Here is a 23,494-nt window from a genome sequence, read left to right on the forward strand (position 1 = left end):
AGGTAGTACAGTAGTAGGCAGTGTAGGTTTTTTAGGTAGGTTTAACAAGCTACCACTTCGTACCCGTGGCAAGGTACACCAGAGGGAAAGCACGGAACACTTCACTAATGAATGCTACAGAACACTCCCTAAAACACTTAGCCTACACCAGAGGAAAACCCTTTTCCTTTCTCTCAAGACAGACTCACGCTGTTCCTTGCACCTATCTTATCATCTTATTTACATTTTGCTACACCTTTCGTTAATATTCTGCTCCTCGTAATATTACACAGGAAAAACTAGTGTAATATCCTTTCTCTAATTTGATCAAGGCTGATTACATGGGAAACAGATACCTCATTGATATTTGGTAGTGAAATAAAACTTATAGTGATGGACTAATTAATCTAGGCGAGATAATGGAGTAACTTACAGAAGGGAAGCAAACACAGCATAAACAACGTGTCGAGGCGGTCACGGTAAACCTCCAACACTCTCAACATAAACAATCATGGCTGCTAAATGAATCGAGTAGGCAAGTATGGAAAACCTAAATCTCTTGAACTTTTACTAAGTAACATACAATACATTTTCTAGCCACCTTTTTCTAAATCAATATATATTAACTGTGTCTGATAATTATGGAAATACGAGTGGCTGATCAGGTTGCAAGTGGTGAAGTATGTGGTCTCCGTGTTTAGGGTGGCATGTTTTACCAAGGTAACCAACAACAGTGCTATGGAAGATCCATTCATATATATGTACCATAGCATTGTTGCTCCTTAACCCTTGCATTAATTCATCATCTTTAACATCACATGTAATAACCTCTGTTCCGCAATATATATATCTATATTTTATATTCTTCAATTTGTATTATATTCATTTTTTAGACTAATAAATGTTAAAAAAAAATTATATGATATAATACAATGATATAATACAATAATATATCACAGGGATATATACAGAACGAGGTTTACCTTGATATTTTTGAACTATGTTTGTAACTCAATTATATACAGTACTTGCTGGTTGGTCAGTAATATATGTATAGGTGTGGTGGCATTAACCCTAGGGCGATTATTAGGCCTAAAACCTAATACGAATCAAATCAAATTAAAATAATTAGTTTTGAACTTTTATGCACCAAATATATATATAAATATATATATATATATATATATATATATATATATATATATATATATATATATATATATATATATATAATTCAAATTAATTTCTACCATTAGGGGGGCCTGGCGGCTAAGTGGACAGCGCTCAGGATTCGTAGTCCTAAGGTTACGAGTTCGATCCCCGGCGGAGGGGGAAACAAATGGGCACAGTTTCTTTCACCCTGATGCCCTTGTTCACCTAGCGGTAAATAAATACCTAGGAGTTAGGCAGCTGCTACGGGCTGCTTCCTGGGGATGTGTAACGAAAAGGAGGCCTGGTTGAGGACCGGGCCGTGGGGACGCCAAGCCCCGAAATCATTTCAAGATAACCACCAGGTTATCGTTCTTGACGCACAATCGAGAATCTCGGGCGGGACAGAAATGATCAGGCGCATTTCCTTTCACCTAATGGTTCTGTTCACTTAGCGGTGAGTAGGTACTCAGGTCATCCTGTGAGCGGTAGCGCAAAAAGCATTACAGAGGGCACAAAAGGTCTTTATCAGACCTCATCTTAGATTATTACATAAACAATTTCATCTATCCTTCACAGCGTATAGTTATAATGAAGGATAGATGAAATTGCTTATTTAGTCAGGATTTAGTCTTTTAATAACATTATCTTGGTAGCGGATAATAGATGCACAGTGTTCACTAGTGTGTCCCATTCTTCAACTGCTTTTCTAACCATTGTAGTCGCTGTGAATTTTGCATCTAATGCAGCTGCTGACGTTGGATTAATGTTGAGTTTGATGTACAAGGCTTCAGTTGCTTCACATTCCAATAAGTAATGCAATAGTGGTGCCTCTGAATCTGTTCCACAGATATGACACTTTAACTATTGGGTTTATTTCTTCCCAGCACTTGTAACCAAGTCTGAGTCTGTCCAACCGACCAACCAAGGCTACTGCAATGTCTCTGGATATCTTTTTGCCAGGCTTGAAAGAGGAGAACTCAGTGGCTTGTTCGTACCACATCACAGTGTTATTCTTCATTATTGTTTTAGAATCACCTACTCGATCGGAACAAAAAGTTCCATGTAGCACGGGCTATGGTGAGCGAGTAGTGGACTTACCTGTCATAGGAGCGGGGATGATTGTTGAAGATTAAGCCACCCTAAAGCTGGCACGGGCATGAATAGCCCGTAAGTGGTGGCCCTTTTGAGCCATTACCAGTATCAAGAGCTGATACTGGAGATCTGTGGAGGTGCGACTACACCCTGCGTGACGGGAGATGTCTCCCGTGGGAGCGGGGCTGTAACTTATGTTATTATTGATTGATTGATTAATTGAGTGAAAGTTAAGTCACCTAAGAGGTGGCACGGGCACGAATAGCCTGTAATGTTAGTCTGTTGTTGTTGTTATAGATTTAGTTACTCGGAACAAGTAGTATTGCAGTAGCCATACACAGACTCAGACTTGGTTACAAGTGCTGCTGGGAGGTAATGAACCCAATAGTTAAAAAGTGTCACATCTGTGAAACTGAAGCAGAGGCGCCACTATTGCACTACTTATTGGAATGTGAAGCTACTGAAGCCCTGCGCATCAAACTCAACATTAATCCAACGACAGCAGCTGCATTAGATGTACATTCCACCGCGACTACAATGATTAGAAAAGCTGTTGAGGAATGGGACTCATTAGTGAGCATTCTGCATCTACATCCGCCACCAAGATAATGTTAATAAAACAAGATTAAAACTTATTATTTATCGCACTAAAACAGAAGCGATAAATAAGCAGGGAAAAAGGAGAAGTCCTCTCCTCCATTTTAAACTTAGACCCAAATATCACAGGAAAAAGGTTATCATGTATAACCAAACTCAATTACGGGCTCACCATAGCCCGTGCTACATGGACACTTCGACCTGAGTAGCTAAATCTTTAACAACAACAACGGAACAAGTTCCAAGTAGCACGGGCTATGGTGAGCCCGTAACTTACCTGGCACAGGAGCGAGGCAAGTAGCACGGGCTATGGTGAGCCCGTAGTGGACTTACCTGGCAGAGGAGCGGTGCTGTGTGAATGTTAGTCTTCGATGTAACGTTATATTATATCATTAATCTAACCTCACCCCACATTACCTGACGAGACCAGACCTAACCCAACGATGCCTATCGGATATATGATTCTCGATCGTTATTTTGGAGCAGAATTCAGGGTGATTGCCCGTATTTGGAGTTTTTAAACAATGACTTTTTATACCGAAAATATGCCATTTATTGATTCTTCTTCAATTTCTTTCTTTATTATACCCCCCATACTCATCCCGTTTGCGGTGGCGTAAAGGATTACAGAGGCACATAATCGGTTCAGGAACTGAGCCATTTATTGAAACTGACGATTGGTTCGATTCTACCCAAATTAACCTGGTTTTCAAAATATCGGAAATGTCCGAAATATAACCTTTGAGCGTTATTTTTTAGCCAAATTGTAGATCATTGCACATATTTAGAGTTTTAAATTACGACTTTTTATACCGAAAATATGCTAAATAGTAAAAACGATGATTAGACAGATTTGCAAAAATTGGCTTGAAATTTTCAAAATATCGGAAATATGACTCTTGAGCGTTAATTTTTAGCCGAATTCTAGCTCATTGCACACATCTGAAGTTTTAAATTACGACTTTTTATACAGAAAAATATGCCAATTAGTGAAAATGACGAAGGGTCAGATATTGCCCATATTTCTTTGCAGTTTTCAAAATATCGGAAATCTGACTCTTGAGCGTTAGTTTTGAACCGAATTCTGGCTCATTGTACATATTTGGAGTTTGAAATTACTATTTTTTTATATTGAAAATATGCCTATTAGTGAAAACGGCGCTAGGTCAAATTTTACCCAAATTGACCTGCTGTTTTCAAAATATCGGAAATCTGACTCGATGTTATTTTTAGCTGAATTCTGGCTTATTGCACATACTTGGAGTTTGAAATTACGACACTTTATACCAAAAATATGCCAATTAGTAAAAACGGCCATGGGTCACATTTTGCCTGTATATTTCAAGTAACCTTCTTACTTAGCTTGTTCCAATTCTTTACCACTCTAAAACGTGTGCTCGTGCACACACACACACTAGTAGAATGACTATTTGAGGTTAGAGGCCAGATACTTGGGGAATCTTGCAATACAGGTATCTTACTAACTGGAGTTTAAATTATATCGGTTTTTCTAATAATATAAAACATTATGTATTAAATGTTCACAAACTTTTCAGAAATTCTATCATAATTTGCCACTATGTATTCATGATGTCATACTCTCCCGATCACCCATACTCGCCTGCCTGTTACCTACCAAGTGTCAGTCCTCCACACACACCTTCTGCACTGCATCATAAATGTGTCTTATGTGGCCTACAGACTAAACAGAGAAGATTGATTGATAAAGATTAAGCCACCCAAAAGGTGGCACGGGCATGAATAAGAACAAAGGTGACTGCAGAAGGCCTATTGGCCCATACGAGGCAGCTCCTATCTATAACCACCCAATCCCACTCATAATAGCCCATAAGTGGTGGCCCTTTTGAGCTATTACCAGTATCAATAGATGATACTGGAGATCTGTGGAGGTGCGACTGCACCCTGCGTGACGGGAGATGTCTCCTGTGTAAACAGAGAAAGGAATACTGATAGACATATTTTAGACAGACTTAGATGTAGAGATAAGATGAGAGAATGGGAGAGAGGGTGTAGAGAGAACTCAGGATAGAGGTACCTACCTGTTTGAAGATTCTGGATATCAATGTTCCTTGCAGGCCTGGACCCTGACCAGATCTCCCGAGTGCTGGTCTGATTCACCAGGGACTGACAGTTTTGGCATCCATCACCATCTCACTTGTTCTAATGTCTATCACTCTGTTTGCAAAAGACAACTAATGTTTTTTCAGTAGCTTTATTTTCTTAGCTTAAGTCTATGACACCTTGAAGTTGCAGGTTTCAGGAATCCTTCTTTGTCAACTTTGTCGATTCTTATTACTATTTTGTATTTGTCTGTAATTACCTAAGTACAGGTATAATTATCTACAACCCAACATTAAACTTTGACTACTAATTACTAAACATAAATCAACAATCAGAGCTTTAACAAACTCCAGTCCCAGATAGTACTTGGCTCTCTTACTGAAATCTTTTAATACAGTATGTTAAGTATCAAGTTGCTGCACATCCTCGCAAGTGCGTTTATTACTATAAAACTTGGCACTGCAATCCTAATCCCAACCTTAAGCACTTATTTGAAGGCTGTAACAGAACTCATGGGCATCACACAAGAAACGTATATTTTTGTTATATCCCAAGAGTGCGAGTTAACAAAAGCAAAAACACTTTGCAAATCAAAGATTCTAAGCTGTGGAATGACCTCCCTAGCGAGATTAAAAATTGTACTTCTCTCGTCCAATTTAGGAGAGAAACTAAGAACTACATTATTAATTTTACGTAACCAATTTTCCTCATCTCTTCGTATCTTTCATGTCAACATGCTCTACCTGCCTGCAGGCAGCACACAAGAGCCCTCTCACTACATCAAGGACAGCCTACCAAGTCAGTAGCCAAAAGATAATAATAATAATAATAATAATAATAATAATAATAATAATAAAAAAAAAAAAAAAAAAAAAGTATCTTTACACAAAGTTGAACGAAGTAGTAGGGTGCTGGTGCATTGCGTGTCGAGTGCTGGCTAGTTACTTAATTATTTTAAGTTCCTTACCAATTACACTTAGATTTGTTCCCTACTACTTCTGCATTTATACTTCAGCTCTACTTGTACATTATACAACGTTAATAATTTATGCCTCTTCTGCAGAACAAATTTTTCATCTTTATCAGCAATAACAATAAAGTAACTCACTTTTTGAATTGCCATAATCTCAAACAACTTACAATTGCAAATGTGCACAAAGTTTCTCATGTTTTGTATTGTATTCCTTAAATGTTTCTTAACTTATGTAAAAATATTACCAAATAAGGAAATCTTGATTATCTTTGTATTTATTTTGTTATATGGAAACAAATTGTTGGCGAGGTTCTTTTATGTAAAAAGTAAACCAAATAAAATACAATTTATACATTAATATTTCCAAAGTATAAATGTGTAAATACAGTATGTGCAATTATCAAATTGCTTGGGAAGGACATGGCATTTACTGTTCTTTAAATTTTGGCAAATCTATTTACATTTTACAAATTACAAAAATGCTTAACACATCTGAAGTGCAGTACAATACTGTATATTTAAAATCTGTTAAAATGTATTTCAAAATGTCCAACTACAACACAAACTATTTTTTGCTTTAACAATGTCATTTTGAAACACCGATGAGCAGAATAAACATGAGCCATATTTTCAGAGATAACTTTCAGGTAGGATGACTTTGAAAAATGTGTGTAACCAAGATCGCCGGTCGGCCGAGTGAACAGCACACTGGACTTGTGATCCTGTGGTCCTGGGTTCGGTACCAGGCGCCGACGAGAAACAATGGACAGTTTCTTTCACCCTATGCTCCTGTTACCTAGCAGTAAAATAGGTACCTGGGTGTTAGTCAGCTGTCACGGGCTGCTTCCTGGGGGTGGAGGCCTGGTCGAGGACTGGGCCGCGGGGACACTAAAAAGCCCCGAAATCATCTCAAGATAACCTCAAGAAGAAGATTCATCTGCCCTCTCATCAAAGTGCATAAACCCTAAAACCACAGTTTTAGCACAAAGATTCTGGGTTTAATCCCTGGGCAGGATAAGATGCCTGAGCATGTTTCCTTATACACAATGCCTCTGTTAACCTGGCAGCAAATAGGTTGTCAGGAGTTACCCAACAGTTGCGGGTGTATGCTTTGGATGGTCAGATGTGAATTAAAATGGGTATCTCGCTAAGCCTACCAGGCTTCCTGTCACCAATAATGGGTAAGTATACACTAGAAATATAGCCAGCATATTTCATATACTGTACTGAATTTTTCTTTATTTTAATAAAAAAGCTCCTTTAGTTTACAAAATATTGCAATTTTTAAGTGTAAAACTCAAAATAAAAGCTATAATCATGAATACAATGCTACAGAAATCTTATATTCCTTACAGCAGACAAACTTGAGATAAAAACATTACATATTTGCATTTCATCTTATTGTTTCTTGTGTAAATAAATATAACATGAAAGATATTGAATATTTAAATAAAGGGCGTTACAATTTCGCTGCAGAAGTGTCCTTGTCCTTATGTACTCAACGCCAGGAAGAGAAGCTACTCCCACTGCAAAAAGAAGGAAATCAGAGGTAATTTCTAAACCTGTAGTTACAACTGCACAAAAAAAAAAAAAAAATTAAAAGCTTCTTTAAAATTACACTGAAAAAGCTGTATATATATGTATATAAATATTTATAAAATATAGTTCATCCCTAGCAAAAAAATTAAAAAGGGTAACAAAATTATTAATAATTTTGTTAAGCAAAATACTATGCCAAATGAACATGTTCTCTCCTTACATCCTTTGATACAATTAATGTAACATGTTGCATTTGCTGCCTCTACTCATTTTGTCACATACAGTTACTCATACTGTTTCATCTCGGTATCTGGAATACATACAATAAGGTATATGAGATGCTGGGCAGGAAGGGAAAATGTCTGATTTTCCCATATATTTACAGTTGATTAGATTGATTGGTTTTCCTTGCAGAATACTTTACTGATACTCTCACACAGCTTAACACATTAAAATATTGTGATTACTAGTGTAGTTAAGTGACTGGTGTAACTACTGTATACCATACAGGTTCTTTCAAAATTAGATAATTTGAGACAATTACACATAACTGACCCAGTGACAATATAATGCTGGAGAGTTAGCACATCAGTATGAAATGGATTAAAGCATACCTAATAATACCTCATCATCAATTAGAATTATTTAGCAAATGTTTTTAGCTTATTCAGAAGTCTTTTCAACTCGTAAAGTAAGTTTAAATACCCGACAACCATTTTACATCTGTGAAATAGGATATACTGAAAATACTTAAAAGCAATACAGCTCAAAACTGATATATACAGCTTGAATTAAATCACCACTTGCTTTAGTTTGCCCACCAGCTCTTCAAAAGATTTAAACTATATTGGTATATTTTATGAAACTAAACTAAAAAATAACTGATTTTATAATTGAACAATCAAGGTTCTGTAGGCCGTTTGTGACAAAGTGATTAACTCTAAACCAACTAGGAAAGAAAAAACATTAGATCTTATTTTTACAAAACAATGATGAACTGATTAGGGACATAATGATTACAAATACGTGTGACTCATATTACAGCCTAATTAAAGTCTTAATTCACGTCCTAATTCAACCAACGAAGTCCAGACATGCATGGGCAATAGACCAGTGCAGCCAGTCTCAAATCCAAGAGGAGAATTCAACAAATTCAAATTCAATAACAAATGGATTAATTGGGAAGAAATAAACCAAGTCCTTGCAGAAATGTGCTGGGAAAGACAGCTAGATAAAGTAAACTTAAACCAGTGCCTTGATAAAATAGGCACAATAGCAACAGAAATATATGCAAGTCACATACCACTAAGGAGAAAGAGGGAAAAGAGGCAAACTGGAACAAGAATGACATTCCCTCTATAGGCAACGAAAACAAATTGCTGAACATCTTAAACATTTAAATCTATCCCAAGAATGACTGAGAAGACTATGTGGTGAAATAGAAACGATTGAGGTCAAGTTATAAGAATCATATAAAATCTAGGAGAGGCAGACAGAGAGCAAAACGAAATAAGCAAACTAGAGGGGCATCTAAAATACTTTTTCTCCTTTGCAAAATCTAGAACAAAAACTATTTCCTGCATTGTGCCCTTGCACAGAGGATGATGGAACTTTCACAGATGACGGTAGAGAAATGAGTGAAATACTGAGGTTACAGTATGGTAATGTTTTCAGTGAACCCATGAACACATTGCAGATCATTGATCCAAATGAATTTCTGTATGAATGTGGCACCACCATCAAACCACATATCAGATGTTACCCTAACCCCACTCAACTTTGAAGTAGCCATGGACAGCATGCCTATGCACTGTGTACCAGGTCCAGATTTCTGGAATTTTATATTTATCATGAATTACAAAAAAACATTATCAGAGGCCCTAAACATTTTTTGGAGACAGAGCCTAGACACTGTTGTTATCCTTGACTTACTTAAAACGGTGGAGATTGCACCACGTCATAAAAGGAGGTAGTAAAGCTGATGCAAATAATTATAGACCAATAGCTCTAACATCGCACATCATACAAATCTTTGAAAGTGAGTCAAAAAGCAAGAACACAAAACACATGGAATCACAGGGGTCTACATAATCCTGGGCAACATGGGTTCAGAACAGGGCATGCCTGCATCTCACAATTGTTTGACTATGACATAACCTTAGATGCTATGGAAAACAAACAAAAGGCTGATGTAATTTACACATATTTCACAGAAGTTTTCAACATGAGTGACCATGGTGTTATTGCACACAAAATGTGCCCATAAGGCATTACAGTACTGGCAAAGTAGGGAGATGGATCTTTAACTTCCTGACAAACAGAACCTATAGTGTAACAGCCAACAAAAAAAAATCTGAATCATCCATCGGAAAAATGTTTCATCCTCCAAGTTCAAGTACATTTACTGAGAAAATAGGATACACCTCAGAAGGATAGAGTAGGTTAGGCTACATCTACCCTTCTGTTTCCCCCAAGGTACTGTGCTTTCTCCAGTACAGTACTTTTCCTTATCCTTATATGTGGCATAGATAACGATATACGCTATAGTACTGTACTATACTTTGCAGATAACACTAGAATTTTCATCAGAATTTTTCATCATTTTCATAGAGAACACAGCAAACCTCCAATCCAATGTTAATCAAATCTTTCAATGAGGTCACAGAAAATAATAATGTTTAACGAGGACAAGTTCCAATTACTTCGCTATGGAAAAAACAAAAACATCAAAGCAGAAACCACAAACCACACTATTGAAAGAAAAAGCAATGTAAAAGATTTAGGAGTAATCATGTCAGAAGACCTTACTTGAAAAAAAAAATAAGTTGCTGTCACAACTGCATGAAAAATAACAGGTTGAATAACAAGAACCTTCCAAACAAGAGATGCCACACTAATGATGATACTTTCTAAGACATTAGTACTCTCTAGAGTGGAATACTGTTGCACACAAACAGCCCCATTCAAAGCTGAAGAAATTGCTGACCTGGAGAGTGTGCAAAGATCTTTAATGGCTAGAATCCATTATAAAATATGTAAATTATTGGGACTGCCTAAAAATTTTAAATGTGCATTCCCTTGAGTGCAGGCAGGAGAAGGTGGGAATTATCAGGGGAAAGTGCCAAGCCATTATGACTATATAGCACTTGGAAGGGAGTCAGGAAGAGGATTTGGGATGGGACAGGGGAAAGGAATGGTGCCCAACCACTTGCAGTCGAGGATTGAACACCGACTGGCATGAAGCGAGACTGTCGCTCTACCGTCCAGCCCAAGATGATGGCCGAGATAAGAAATACGTGTACTCATCAATGAACACTTGACTTACCTGTGTAGTAGTATCCTGTTGCAACTGAGCAGTGCTCAGCAAGCAACTAGTTTGTATGTCTATACACACCATTCATTTGGCTATCCTATCCATCAGTTATGCTCTATTGGCTGACCTACTGGTAGATATTTGTGTGATTATTGTGCATGATTATTTAAACATTCTCCTGTCTAGATTGTACTTTTTGTAACTATGTGGATTATCGTTGCTGATCAGCCCTGAGTGACTCATTGGTTGGTCAAGCAGTTGTGCAGGAGCCTGAAATTTGCCTGCATGGGTTTCCTGCTGGGCAGGGTTCGGCTCCAGGCATTGTACTACAGTGGCACCTCGACTTACGATGTAAATTTCATTGAAAAATGCGACTCGACATACGATGGTGTCGTCGACTAACGATATTTGTTGGTACACGTTCGGGTCGACTGAGCTCGTGGTTCCCGGTCACGAGGTCTGACCTGCCTCAGTTTACTACAGCTGCCCGCTTAGTGACGATCGCGCCTATAAGAAATTCCGTGTTTGTGGTGATTTTTTGCATTTTGAACATTAAAGTAATTATTATATATCATGCCATGAGTCCCAGGAAAGTCGGTGGTAAGGCTCAACATATAAAAACCCATGTAAGGATGACCATAGAGCAGAAACAAGAGTACAGAATGTCTCTTCCTCAACAATTAAGAAAATGTGTGCAGCATGGGAAGAATTGCAAACCTTTGCTGAAACGACTCACCCAAATCAAGCTGCAGTAGGCTGTTGCCTTAACCTATTCAATGACACTGTGATGCATCATTACAGACAAATGTTAAAATGAAGGGAAAAACAAATGTCTCTTGACAAATTTGTAGTGAGACAAACGAGCAGTGAACCACAACCAGGTCCTAGTGGTATTCAGGCAAAACGTAGGAGAGAGAGTAACCCAGAGAAAATATCACTGCCTGATGTGATAATGGAAGGGGACTCCCCTTCCAAACAGTAACACCTCTCCTCCTTTCCCCTCATCACCATCTTCCATACACCCTCAAGAGCCCTCCATAAAGGTAAGATAAACTTAGGTACTGTATTGTAGTTAGAAAAAAACATTGTATTCAGTATAAAATGTATTTGTATGTTAATATTTTGATGGGTGGGGAACGGATTAACTCAATTCCCATTATTTCTTATGGAAAAATCGCTTCGACTTACGATCCATCTCTGGGAACGGATTAGCATCGTAAGTCGAGGCCCCACTGTAGTTTCTCCAGTTCTACCTGTTTCGCCACTTCCCAGATTGGTGGATCTGGGCCCCCACTCACCCTTCGTCTGCCTTTGCTCGGCTGGTTTCCTCTTCAGGCTTTATGGGGTTGCATTCCATGGCTCCATTCTCCCCTTCATTCCATGTTTATGGACCCCCTTAGCTCTGGGTTGGAGCTTTGTAACTAGTAACTAGGCTACCCAGTCAGTGGTCAGGGCCATTTCAATGAGCACACAGTATGGGACTGTGATTAGAGCTGCTTTCTGACCGCTTCCCGGTCATTCACTGCCTGAACTGTGGGGGTTGCTGCTGTCTTTTTACCCTTTGGAACAGGATGCTTAAGTAGCTCAGCTTCTAGATTCTAAGGGATTGGTTCTCTGCAAAATTCACATGCAGGGTGTGTCCAATATTCTCACACATGCGGTTATGTAGCTTTGATCCCATTTTCACGATATGGCCTATTGATAACGTGTCTTTCCATTTGCTTTGTGAGACCTGGCTCAACCTTGGTTTCCAACATTTCCAGCCCAGTGTTCAGACCTTGACATTGTTCTGTGGCTCCATCTCTATCAGCAGCAGATCAGCTTGGCAACATACCTCTCCAGATTGACCTCCCCTGCTCTACACATATAGTTTTGATATGGGTCTACTGCCATTTGTATGGCAAGCAGGTGGCTCAGTTATTGGTGTTCCATCTACATTTTTCTTCGTGGCAGCAGTATGAAGTTGCTTGCCACTCATTTTACTTCAGTTTCTTTAGTGGCTTTCTTTGGTTTCAGTGTGTGGTACTGTCATTTTTATTGTGATTGTTTCTTCACCGGTATCTCATGCCTAATATTGTTGCCTCTTATTATCAGGCATTAGCAGAGTTACTGTTGCTTGTGTTCGACATCGATTCATTGTTGGCACAGTTTCATAAGTTGTCTCTTATGGTTTTTTCAACTCCAGTCTGCTCATGTTACTCCTGAGCCATCCTGGTCTCTTGATAGGGTTTTGACATTACTCTTCTCTCCTCTGTTTATGGTTGCCCCTATAGCTAGAGATGTCTTTCTCAAGGCAGTGTTTTTCATACCTGTTGCCTCTGGTTGCTGGGTGGGGGTTTCACGCTCTTCTCCGGAGGCAGGGGTTCTACTACTTTGGCCCTGCAGGGTATTTTATTTGTCTGCAACCTTCTCCAAATTTTCTGGCAAAGAATGGATCAGCTAGCTTCTGGAGGGGTCCTTTGGTAATTGATGCTTGGGGGTTGGTCCAGCCAGGGGTTTATCATTTGTTGTGTCCAGTGGCAGCTCTTTGTCGCTAACTGACAGCCACCAGTTCTGCTTCAGTTAACGCACTAGTTGGTTAACTCTGTTTCCTTCTTTCCCTGTTCCAAGGTTCACATGTTTGTTTAGGTCATCTGCAGTGTCATTAAATCAAGCGAGACTGCAGTCTACACCCAGGTCAATGATGTTTGCAAATATGCTGCATTGGTGGTAGCTTTCTCCAACATGTCCTAAGCTGATATTTGGGCTCAGGGGTTTTGGCAGCCCAGTATTTGGTTAACGTCCCTGGCCCGGTTTGTGTTGCTCCGAGACTGGAATCCCAGCACGAGGCCTCTTCATCTTAGCATCTTCTGCCTCTCCTCCTCCCTGGTAAGGCCCCAATTTCTCTCTCCATGGTTATTTAGCTTCAGGGACCCACCAAGGGGCTCCCCACAAAACCCAGTATCTGGTAGAGTCATGGTGACTTCCAGATTTCTATTTCTATTCCCCCCTCCCCTTCAGGTTTGTCGGTGGGTTGTTTCTCAACTTCACAATTGATCCAGGGGAGCCGGCTGCGGTTTAGGGCTAAGGCCACCTGGTGGCAGCTATCAATACTAATGGGTTTAAACTAGTTTTGAGCCAACTGTTTCATATTAATCATTTGCAGAGTTGTTTGGTTGTTTCGAGTTTTAATTTTCCATGAACCTTTCCAGTTGTCGGTAAAGCTTCATTGTCTTTCTTGATGTTTTTCCAGTGGTGTGGTGGATTTTGACTTGCTCCCTCCATCTTTGTGAGGGAGGCTAGATTCTGGCTCTCCTCTCTGGTAGCCCAAACAAAACTCTTGCGACTGATGTGACCCTGTAGTTTGGAACAATCAGAGTGAGATAACTTCAGGGAGCCACCAGGGCTCTATCAGAATGAGGGTTGCTTTACATTCAATGTTGGGTTTTCCTTGGTAAGAATTGGATCCACAATAGAAATATAAAATAAACGAGGCAGAGTACAAGTTTCTCTCAATTACAGTACCTTCCAAAAGCATTTCCAGTAGAACCAAATGCACTTCCTTGTTGTTGTTGGTTTGCAGACTGAGCTAGCCCTCCAAAAGATGCTGTATTGGTTTGAGCGGTGAAGCTGAAAAGTCAAAGTAAACATTAGTGACAGAGCATTGTATTATGAAAAAAATATAAATTAACAGTTCTCAGAATGGGCAAGTAGAAACACTGCAGCACCAAAGTCATATAAGTGGTATTTTTCATTATACTGTATAATTGTCTTTCACTCTACTGTTCCCTGTTTTTTCTTAGATGATGTTTCCCCACCTCATAAAAGTGGGAAACAGGGCAATGATGATTTATGCATCAATGTAAAACATTTTCTTTAATATGCATAATTTATTATTATACTTCACATGCTCCCATACACATAGGGCCCTTGCGCAAGGCTGATGAAACTTTCATAGACGACAACAAAGAAATGAGTGAAATCCTGAGGCTTCAGTACAATTCTGTTTTCAGTGAACCCCTGACCACACTGAAGAGTGATGATCCAAATGAAGTCTTTTTGAATGTGACACCAATATCAAACCATATATCAGATGACACTAACCCCACAGGACTTTGAAGTAGCCATAGACAGCATGCCTATGCACTCTGCACCAGGCCCAAACTCATGGAATTCTATATTCATCAAGAAGTGCAAAACACCAATATCACAGGCCCATCTAAACATCTTTTGGAGATGAAGTCTAGATACTGGCATCATCCTTGACATACTTAAAACAGAGATCGTGCCACTTCACACAGGAGATAGAAAAGCAAATGAAAAAAATTACAGACCAATAGCTCTAACATCACAATATAACATTTGATTAAAATTATTAAAAATGATTAAAGTATGATTTCTAAAATAATGTTTTATTCAAGTTAGTTTAAAAAATTTCATGCACTATGCAATTGTTTACAATTAGATTAGGTTGGCTGCTAATACAGCTATGTCCTGATATCAGCTTGGGCAAAAATTTCCGCTAAAACAAACATTTGTTTGATCTACAGAACAATCTGCATCGAACATTGAACAGTTCGGACCATGCAGGAATTTGATACAGAGACGACCCACTGTATTTACCCTACAGCAACAAATGATCATATTCCTCGTTTACTTTGGCATATCCAATTTTCTTAGTGCAGTCATTTGTTTTATTAAACCTATGCTTTCTGGTAGGTTTTCTTCAGTTTTGTGGTTTATCTCTGATTCCTTGTTTTCCCTCACCTTGTAGAGGGAGCAAGATACTGTCCTGGTTCCCGGTAGGCAACAGATGGATCTCTCAGACCTGGTCATACCACAGCTAAACTCTGGGAAACTAGTGAGGGTGTACGTCCAAAAAGGATAAAGTTTCAAAAATATGCATTTCATGCAAATCCGTATCAAGTAGGGTTTGAGTATTAACTAACTTACCTTGCAAAACCTGTACTGGTTGCTGGCGATGAACTAGCCACTGATCCAAATGTTGAAGCCCCTGTTGAGGCAAAGCTGCTAAAACCCCCACCTAAATAAGAAAATGGAATAAAAGGGAATAAGAGAAACTATCAAGATTTCAAATAAGGCTTCAAATTAATGTGAAAAGTATGTCTCAGGAGAATAATTTGACTTCTTGCTGAGGCAAGATTCCCATGTGCTATTGGATATAATCATACATAGTCACACAGAATAATACACTGGAACCAGCCTTAGGATGTGATCTCCATGCAGAACATGGCAGAGAATAAGGCTATATTTTGAACTTCCTCGAATTATGTACACTTGGGTATGCCTGTAATTACACTGAAGATAAGCAACCAAGCAGTGGAAGTTATGCACCTTATGGAAGTTCATGTGAAAAGGCTTTAATAAATTCTGATAAAGAAAGAGAACTACAGGTGGTTCTAAATAGAAAACTGTCACCTGAGGACCACAAAGAACATTGTGCGAGGAGCCAATGCTATGCTTCCTAAATTCAGAACTGCTTTTAAATACATGGATGATGAAATACTGAAGAAACTGTTCATGTCCTTTGTGAGACCAAAGTTGGAATATGCAATAGTTGTATGGTGCCCAAATCTCAAGAAGCACATCAACAAACTGGAAAAGGTGCAAAGACATGCAACTAAATGGCTTCCAGAACTGAAAGACAAGAGCTATGAGAAAAAGTTAGAGGCATTCAATATGTCAAAACTAGAAGGTAAAAGAAAGAGAGACAAGAGAGACGATATGATCACAACGTACAAAATAGTAACGGGAATCGACAAAATTGATAAGGAAGAATTCCTGAGACCTGGAACTTCAAGAACAAGGTCACAAATTTAAGTCAACTAAACAAAGCAGCCGAAGAAATATAAGAAAATTCACTTTTGCAAACAGAGTGGTAGACGGTAAGAACAAGTTAAGTGAGGTGGTAGTGGCCAAAACCGACAGTACCAGTAGTTTCAAAGCGTTATATAATAAAAAGTGTGCTGGGAAGATGGAACACCACGAGCGTAGTGATGGTAATTAATCACTTTGGTAATTAATTACCTTAAAGTGTAAAAAAAGTTAAGCCTGAATAATAACATTTGACCTACAAAATGAAGTCTAACATTAGTCTCATTCCTTTTACGAAAATTAGAGATAGTATAGAAAAACACAAAAGTTTCAAGGAACAAAAATAATGAGACTCGTGCAAAACTAAGTGTGAAGCTCAATTATCTTACTGCTCATGGCAAAACCTAGAAGAAAGAGAATCTTCAGTGTCAAGTCTGAGAACAAGAAACCCTGAAATCTCTAACAAAAATCAGAAAACCTATCATGAGACAGATCAGGCTCCAACTGTGCATAGGAAAAGCAATGTGAAATCAAATCAAATAATCAAATCAAATGTTTATTTAGGTAAGGTACATACATACAAGAGACTTTACAAAGAGTGATGGATTTATAGATAGGGCTAGTACATACAATGCCTAAAGCCACTATTACGCAAAGCGTTTCGGGCATTCTTCGGGCAGAATTCCTCGGGCAGAAATAATTCTTCACAAAGCTTAAGAGAAGACTCAAAAGGTTGTTGCCAAAGCTTGACAGGAAAGGCTCCTGACAATGCCAACATTATGTACATGAAGCAATAGTAATAACCGTAGAGCCTACTCTACTTGATTAGGGTTACCAGAGATAGAGAAGACACCTTAGGAAGTGCAGGGAGTACCACACCCAAATTTTGAAAAATGTGATTTTGTACATTATTTCATTTATAATTGTTATTTGTTAGGGATATGGTGGGCAAAAGCCCCTTTTCAACCCCTCCTGACACCCACATTGCAATATAATTGTCTGTAAAAATATTGTAATTTACAGTACAGTATTTGTTTTAAACATTTATTTTTCGAGGCACTCCGAGTGTAACTACATTCCTCGGGCAACCAAGGCTACATTATAACATCTAGAATTTATTAATCACTTTCCTACATCCTTTTCTCTATAATTTCAATAAGTTATTTTTTAATTTTATAAAAATCCTGTACATGGGAGGCAGCTCTAGAAATTATGATGCAATGGAAGAGTGAATGTAATATTTATCTTGTTAACTATTATTAGTGTGCTATTCAGCCTACTTCAATTCAAAATAACATTTCGTTTTAAACTTGCCCAATTACATTAAATTCACTCTTTCTGTTCTACTATTTTTGTAAACCAGACACAATACTGTATAATTACCAGCATTTCCCGATAGAGGAGATCCAAAAGTAGCTGTACCACCAAACGTTGGAGGGCTTCCAAACTTTGGAGGCGAACCAAATGCTGGTGCACCCCCAAACGTTGCAGGACTGCCAAAACCTGAACTACTTCCAAAACCTAAAAGTAAACAAGTATTAAGTAAAAACATATATTAATACATTTGAATGTGTGTTATCCTTATCCTAGAACAGCACAAATAAAGCATGCCTTTTTTTCTGGGAAACTATGGAGTGTTAAGCAAATGTTTTTCTATGTGGAATGGGAGAAAGATGTGGGACAGTAGACTGGTTGGGTGATAATGTGGGAGAGTGGAGTGTCAGGTAGACAATGTGGGAGAGTGGAGTACTCCCCTAGTTGTGCTTGCAGGGGTTGAGCTTTGGCTCTTTGGTCCCGTGTCTCAACTGTCAATCAACTGGTGTACAGATTCTTGAGCTTCTCAAGCTCTTATCATATCTACATTTGAAACTGTGTATGGAGTCTGCCTCCACCACATCACTTCCTAGTGCAATTCCATTTACTAACTACTCTGACTCTGAAAATGACCTTTCTAATGTTTTTGTGGCTTATTTGTGTGAACAATGTGGCAGTGTGGGAGAGAGTGCTGGTCAGACGATATGGGAGAATGGAGTGTCAGGCAGAAACAGTTTATAGAACATTATTCATCATGGTTTATTGTTGGCAGACACCTTTATATATTGGTTAATTTCAGGATATACTGTACAGCACGGGAGGAAATAATAGGAGTAAACAGAAATCTGTGATACTTTAAATGCAATATGATATATATTATACAATATTATAGTAGGCCAAAAAATGAAGGTCAAAGTTGCGCCTGCTAAGAGAAACTGGCAAATAAAATCTTACTGGTTCCAGCCCAGACACAGAGCATCTACTAGAATGGTCTCAGTATCCAGAAATTGAACAAAAACATGAAGTTTCTGAACATCTTGCATATCCAAGTAAAGGAGGCCTATGTCTACCTTCCACTGTCACAATCTGACAGAAGCAAGAGACCATCTGTGAGCACATTTTATACTTGCTGAATATAGACCACATTGAGGAGTAGGCATGGCATTAACAAGAAAGCCAAAGCAAGCCAGTATTCAAGGCACTACATCCCTAGCTAGTAAACAGGTCAGGCAACTGCCCAAAGGAACCAATCACTAAGAAAGGCATTATGCCTGAAAATGTTCATCAAGGTTCTCTACTCAAAACCCCAGTCAATCCCTGAACCAAAGGGGAAATGGGACTTGCATAAAGCATCCTGAGTGTCAAGGCTAATGAGCCAAGCGAAGCTTGACACGACCTGATGAACCTGGAACATGGTTATATGGAAAGTTGGATAAGGAGTATACTGTAATGTTACTACATGCCAAAAGAGAAAATACACATCACTTGGCACTGAAAATACTATAATCCTTAAAACATTGTTTAGGAAACAATTATAATATTGTTAGACATGAAATTTTAAATATCTTTACAAATTACCTGATGAGCTCTGAGGTGATGTTGCACTAAATCCACTTTGGCCAACTTGGCCTGCAGCAGAAGTGAAACTGCTGCCGCCTCCACTGCTAGCATCGCCTCCAAAAACACTGCCTCCAAACAGACTACTGGATGTACCTGAACCTCCAAACAAACCTGTGTGTCATAATATTATATGCTTATCTTAGTTTATCATATCAAATATATCCTTCTTTTGCTATCTCTCATACCCATTTTCTAAAACTGACCATAACCCTTAATATCATTGTATCTACCATTTATAATTGGAAATCTAGAAAGGAATGCCAATTATCGAACATTTTTTACAGATGAAGCCTAAAATAATTTTTACAACCCTGTAAAATATCTAGATAATTACAAGATGACATATGTGCAAAATTTATGAAATTTTTACCTGATAATTGCCAAAATTTGTCAACTTTCATTCACTTCTATCAATGGTTCTTCACTCCACTCTAAAGTTTGGGTATTATTCTTGGATATCTCACTATGTTCATGTTAGTGATTTTGAATTACCCAAGTGTTATTTTCCAGTAATATCTACCCCATCTACAAACACTGATTTAATTTTACTCAAAATTAAGATCATGTATCTTTAAAAATTGAGTTTTATTATTTACGAACTAAATTTCATGAATTTTATATACAGTATTACTGTATGTTATTTATATATAGCTCTACAATTTGGAAAGAGCAACTATTACTTTTTTAATTACATTATGAGTTATAGATTTTCAAAAGTGCAGTTTCAAACAAAATGATAAGGCTCATTCAACAACTAATTTTTTAGAAACTAAAATTTTTTATGTAAATCTGAATATGCTGAAACAGGTTTTGTATCATTTACTCTAAGACAACACTCCATATTTTTTTTAGAAATAACTGAAATAAAAAAGGAAATTGTCTGGATAGCCAGATTGGGTCTGGAACAACACGATCCAGATATGGAAGGTGGCTCTGCAGATCAAGAGATTTCCCAAAAATTCAGGATTCTAAGAAATACAGAGCATGGCAGCCTTTCAAAATGGTTTTCCAAAATGTTCTTGGTAACCAGAATGCTGAAAACTTTCTTGAGCTGGTAGTGACTTCAAAATGTTTTCCTCAGCACCATTAAATATAAAAAAATCCAAGAATTGGCATATACGGCAATTTAAAATTTCTTTATACTGTATCTAAGAAATTGGTTAAAATGATAAACTTAAAAAGATAAAAGTGAAACTAGCAGATTTAGAAGTTAAAAGTTTAATTGTGTGTACAGTTACATTAAATACTAGATACAGTATGTGAAGTACTCACTAGATTGGGGTTTAATGGCAGAAAAAGATGTAGAACCAAACACATTTTTGTTGGCACTATCTTCACTTGGTTTACTGCCAAGTCCACTAAAGAAGCCTCCTCCACTGTCAGTACCTGTACATCAGTAATACAATGTTAATATTGGAGTTTAAAGCTAATGTGTAATGAAACAATACTTAAGGGACTGAAAATATGAAGGATAAGTTAGTAAAGAGAAGAAAATTGGTAAAGTAATCTGGGTAAAGTACAGTACTGTATATGGAAATAACAGCGGAGAAAAAATGAAGTTTTGAATATTATGAAACGTCCATTTCTGGTGGGTCCTCAGTGGCTACATGAGTTAAGTATTCACCTAGTTGTGCTGTGGGGGTTGAGGTCTGCTCATTCGGCCCACCTCTCAACTGTCAATCAACTGTTACTAACTACTAGCTAACCAATTCCCCCCCCCCCACCCCAGGAAGCAGCTTCATAACAGCTATCTAACTCCCAGGTACCTATTTACTGTTAGGTAACAGGACATCAGGGTGAAAGAAACTTTGCCCATTTGTTTCTGCCTGGTCCGGGAATCGAACCCGGGCTATAGAATTACGAGTCCTGTGCGCTGTCCACTCGGCTACCAGACCCCTGTTCTGTTCCTCTGCAGCCATGCCTTAAGGAGATGCATGAAGCCTCCGAGATCATCCTTTGCCTACCAGGACCATAATCTGGTCCTATGAGGTGAGGGGAGCTTGGGGGTTCAGAGATCAACTCAAAATAGAAAAAAGTCCACCAGACAGCATTTAAGCACAACAAAACAAGCAACTGCTTGAAGAACAGTAAAAGTACACAGAGCTAATGAGGCAAACAATTATTGCAGCAAAGTAAAAATTAACTGTGCAGCATCTGTCTGCCACCAGATGGCAGCCCATGTAACCCAGGGTTTCAGCCAACCGAAATAAATCCAACAACCCCACAGGAAAGAAGGGATCAGGGTGGGAACAGGAACCTGTTGAGAGTTCACCAAAATAGGGAGTTTTATTTTAACTTTCAATGCTTTATTTCTAGTAGGGCCCTCTCACTTATTACCCAAGCTAGCTCACAATGTTGTCTCTGAAGGATAAGAAAATAGTAAACAGAAAAATGTGCCAGCCAGGGCATAGGGTAGAAGAACATCAATTGTGCCAAGTACCCAATCACAGTACTGCAAGGCAAACACCCCCTATAGGATTACCAAAAGCCTCGAGCCTCAATATTTGCCATACCGTATTGGCAAAGAAAGCTATCAGAGCAGCAAACATTCAGACATTGTGAGAGTTAAGATCACTTTAAACAGCCAGCTGTTTAACGTGAATCATTTTACAGAAGACCTGGGAAAGCCAGGCCTTGGAACAAAGGCCTGGCTCTTTGTTATTACTGTACATCCTGTTAGTTTTTAAGAAGGCATAGCTTTACGAGTATTGTAATAATCGCGTTAAGAACAATCCAGTGTTAGACCACCAAGTGTTGACCGAGACCTAAGGCTCCAGCTATAAGTAATCAAATACCAAATTATAGTGTATACAAATATCAAAAAAAGTTGTATACAAATAAGAGTATACAGCTTAAAAATATCTTTCTTAAATTTCTGTGGCCAATCATGATCTCCAGTGTATTAAACATAATTATAGTGATGAAGTGCCTTAAATGTAAGTTACCGTATATAAATGGTCAAGAAATAGCACTTTTTTTTTTTTTTTTGCAGGGATATTCCTGTGCGGGCCATAAGCCTCTGGCTGGCCCACTGAGTGTTGCTTGTTTCTGTTTTACTTGGGCGGAGTATGAGTATTTATGACTCGTATGGTCGCTTCAGTAAGATTTTGTCATGTGTGTTTAACAACTTCTTCTGCTCTGTTGAATCTAAGGTGAAATCTTAATGGGTTTGTAACTGTGCACTGCGTTAGATAACGTTCCAGTGGTCTGTTGGGCATTTCTCCAAAACAGCACTGATGGACAACTACCTGGTGTGCACCATAACATATACCACAGAATAAATTTTGGCTCAAAATTCAAGTGTTGCATCCACATGCTATATTTTGGTGACATTTTCTAGACTGACATCTTCCCTTTCAATACATGCCACATGCTTTTTCAAAAGTTAATACTGGCATTTTATATTCCAAATGGAAAATTACTAACAAATGAGACAACCAGGAATATTACCCTAACCCAGCATGAATATTAAAAAACAGCAGCATATCTCAACTTTATACACCTACCTGTCCCAAATCCTGTTGAGGATCCAAATGGTGTAGACTCAGGCTTTGGTGTGCTATAATAAACATTAATGGTTTTAGAAGTTTGCCAAGTACTGTACTGTACTGTTAAGTCTGATAAAAATTATTAAAAGTAATAGTACAATCATCAACATTTGAATAAATACAAAAATTTGTTTTCCTACAAAGTACATCTGTACAAAAAAAATAACCAATCCATCTCTTAAAACATTTTATGAGGTATGAAACTTCATAATGCAAGGTTACTATTATAGAAACCTCACAGTACTTTTGAACTCATAAAAACTGCCATATTTGAGGAAACTACAGGTTTTGTAACCTGCTATGACTCCTGGCCCCTGATATTCACCTTTCCTTCAGTTTTTCTAAACCTAAGTAATACAATTCATTTACATCTACTGTATTTGTTTTGAACTAATATTCAGATTTTGGCTATCTTGAGGTTATCTTGAGATGATTTCGGGGCTTTTAGTGTCCCCGCGGCCCGGTCCTCGA

At 38.2% G+C, this 23,494-nt stretch overlaps 2 protein-coding genes across 4 annotated transcripts in view; both read right to left on the bottom strand.

The window, feature by feature from the left end:
- LOC123769271 (Helicase with zinc finger) overlaps nucleotides 1-544 on the bottom strand; it is a 35,942-nt gene extending 35,398 nt beyond the window's left edge. For both annotated transcript variants that reach the window (XM_045760357.2, XM_045760355.2), the window contains exon 1: nucleotides 413-544. The gene's annotated coding sequence lies outside the window, so the exon portion shown is untranslated. The remainder of the gene's footprint in view (nucleotides 1-412) is intronic.
- Nucleotides 545-7,074: 6,530 nt separating this feature from the next.
- LOC123769270 (nuclear pore complex protein Nup214) overlaps nucleotides 7,075-23,494 on the bottom strand; it is a 44,596-nt gene continuing 28,176 nt past the window's right edge. The window contains exons 15-22 of one of the 2 annotated variants that reach the window (XR_006774242.1): nucleotides 22,982-23,034; nucleotides 20,748-20,861; nucleotides 19,434-19,586; nucleotides 17,925-18,062; nucleotides 15,660-15,750; nucleotides 14,232-14,336; nucleotides 7,635-7,724; nucleotides 7,075-7,401 (exon numbers count right to left, since the gene is read on the bottom strand). Coding sequence is in view for 1 of the 2 variants with exons in the window: in XM_045760354.1 (XP_045616310.1) it covers nucleotides 7,374-7,401; nucleotides 14,232-14,336; nucleotides 15,660-15,750; nucleotides 17,925-18,062; nucleotides 19,434-19,586; nucleotides 20,748-20,861; nucleotides 22,982-23,034 (682 nt within the window). In the remaining variant the exon portion in view is untranslated. The remainder of the gene's footprint in view (nucleotides 7,402-7,634; nucleotides 7,725-14,231; nucleotides 14,337-15,659; nucleotides 15,751-17,924; nucleotides 18,063-19,433; nucleotides 19,587-20,747; nucleotides 20,862-22,981; nucleotides 23,035-23,494) is intronic. The other variant, XM_045760354.1, reaches the window with a different exon arrangement.

This window comes from Procambarus clarkii, chromosome 66, assembly GCF_040958095.1.
Source record: "Procambarus clarkii isolate CNS0578487 chromosome 66, FALCON_Pclarkii_2.0, whole genome shotgun sequence".
In the NCBI taxonomy this organism is placed as follows: domain Eukaryota; kingdom Metazoa; phylum Arthropoda; class Malacostraca; order Decapoda; family Cambaridae; genus Procambarus; species Procambarus clarkii.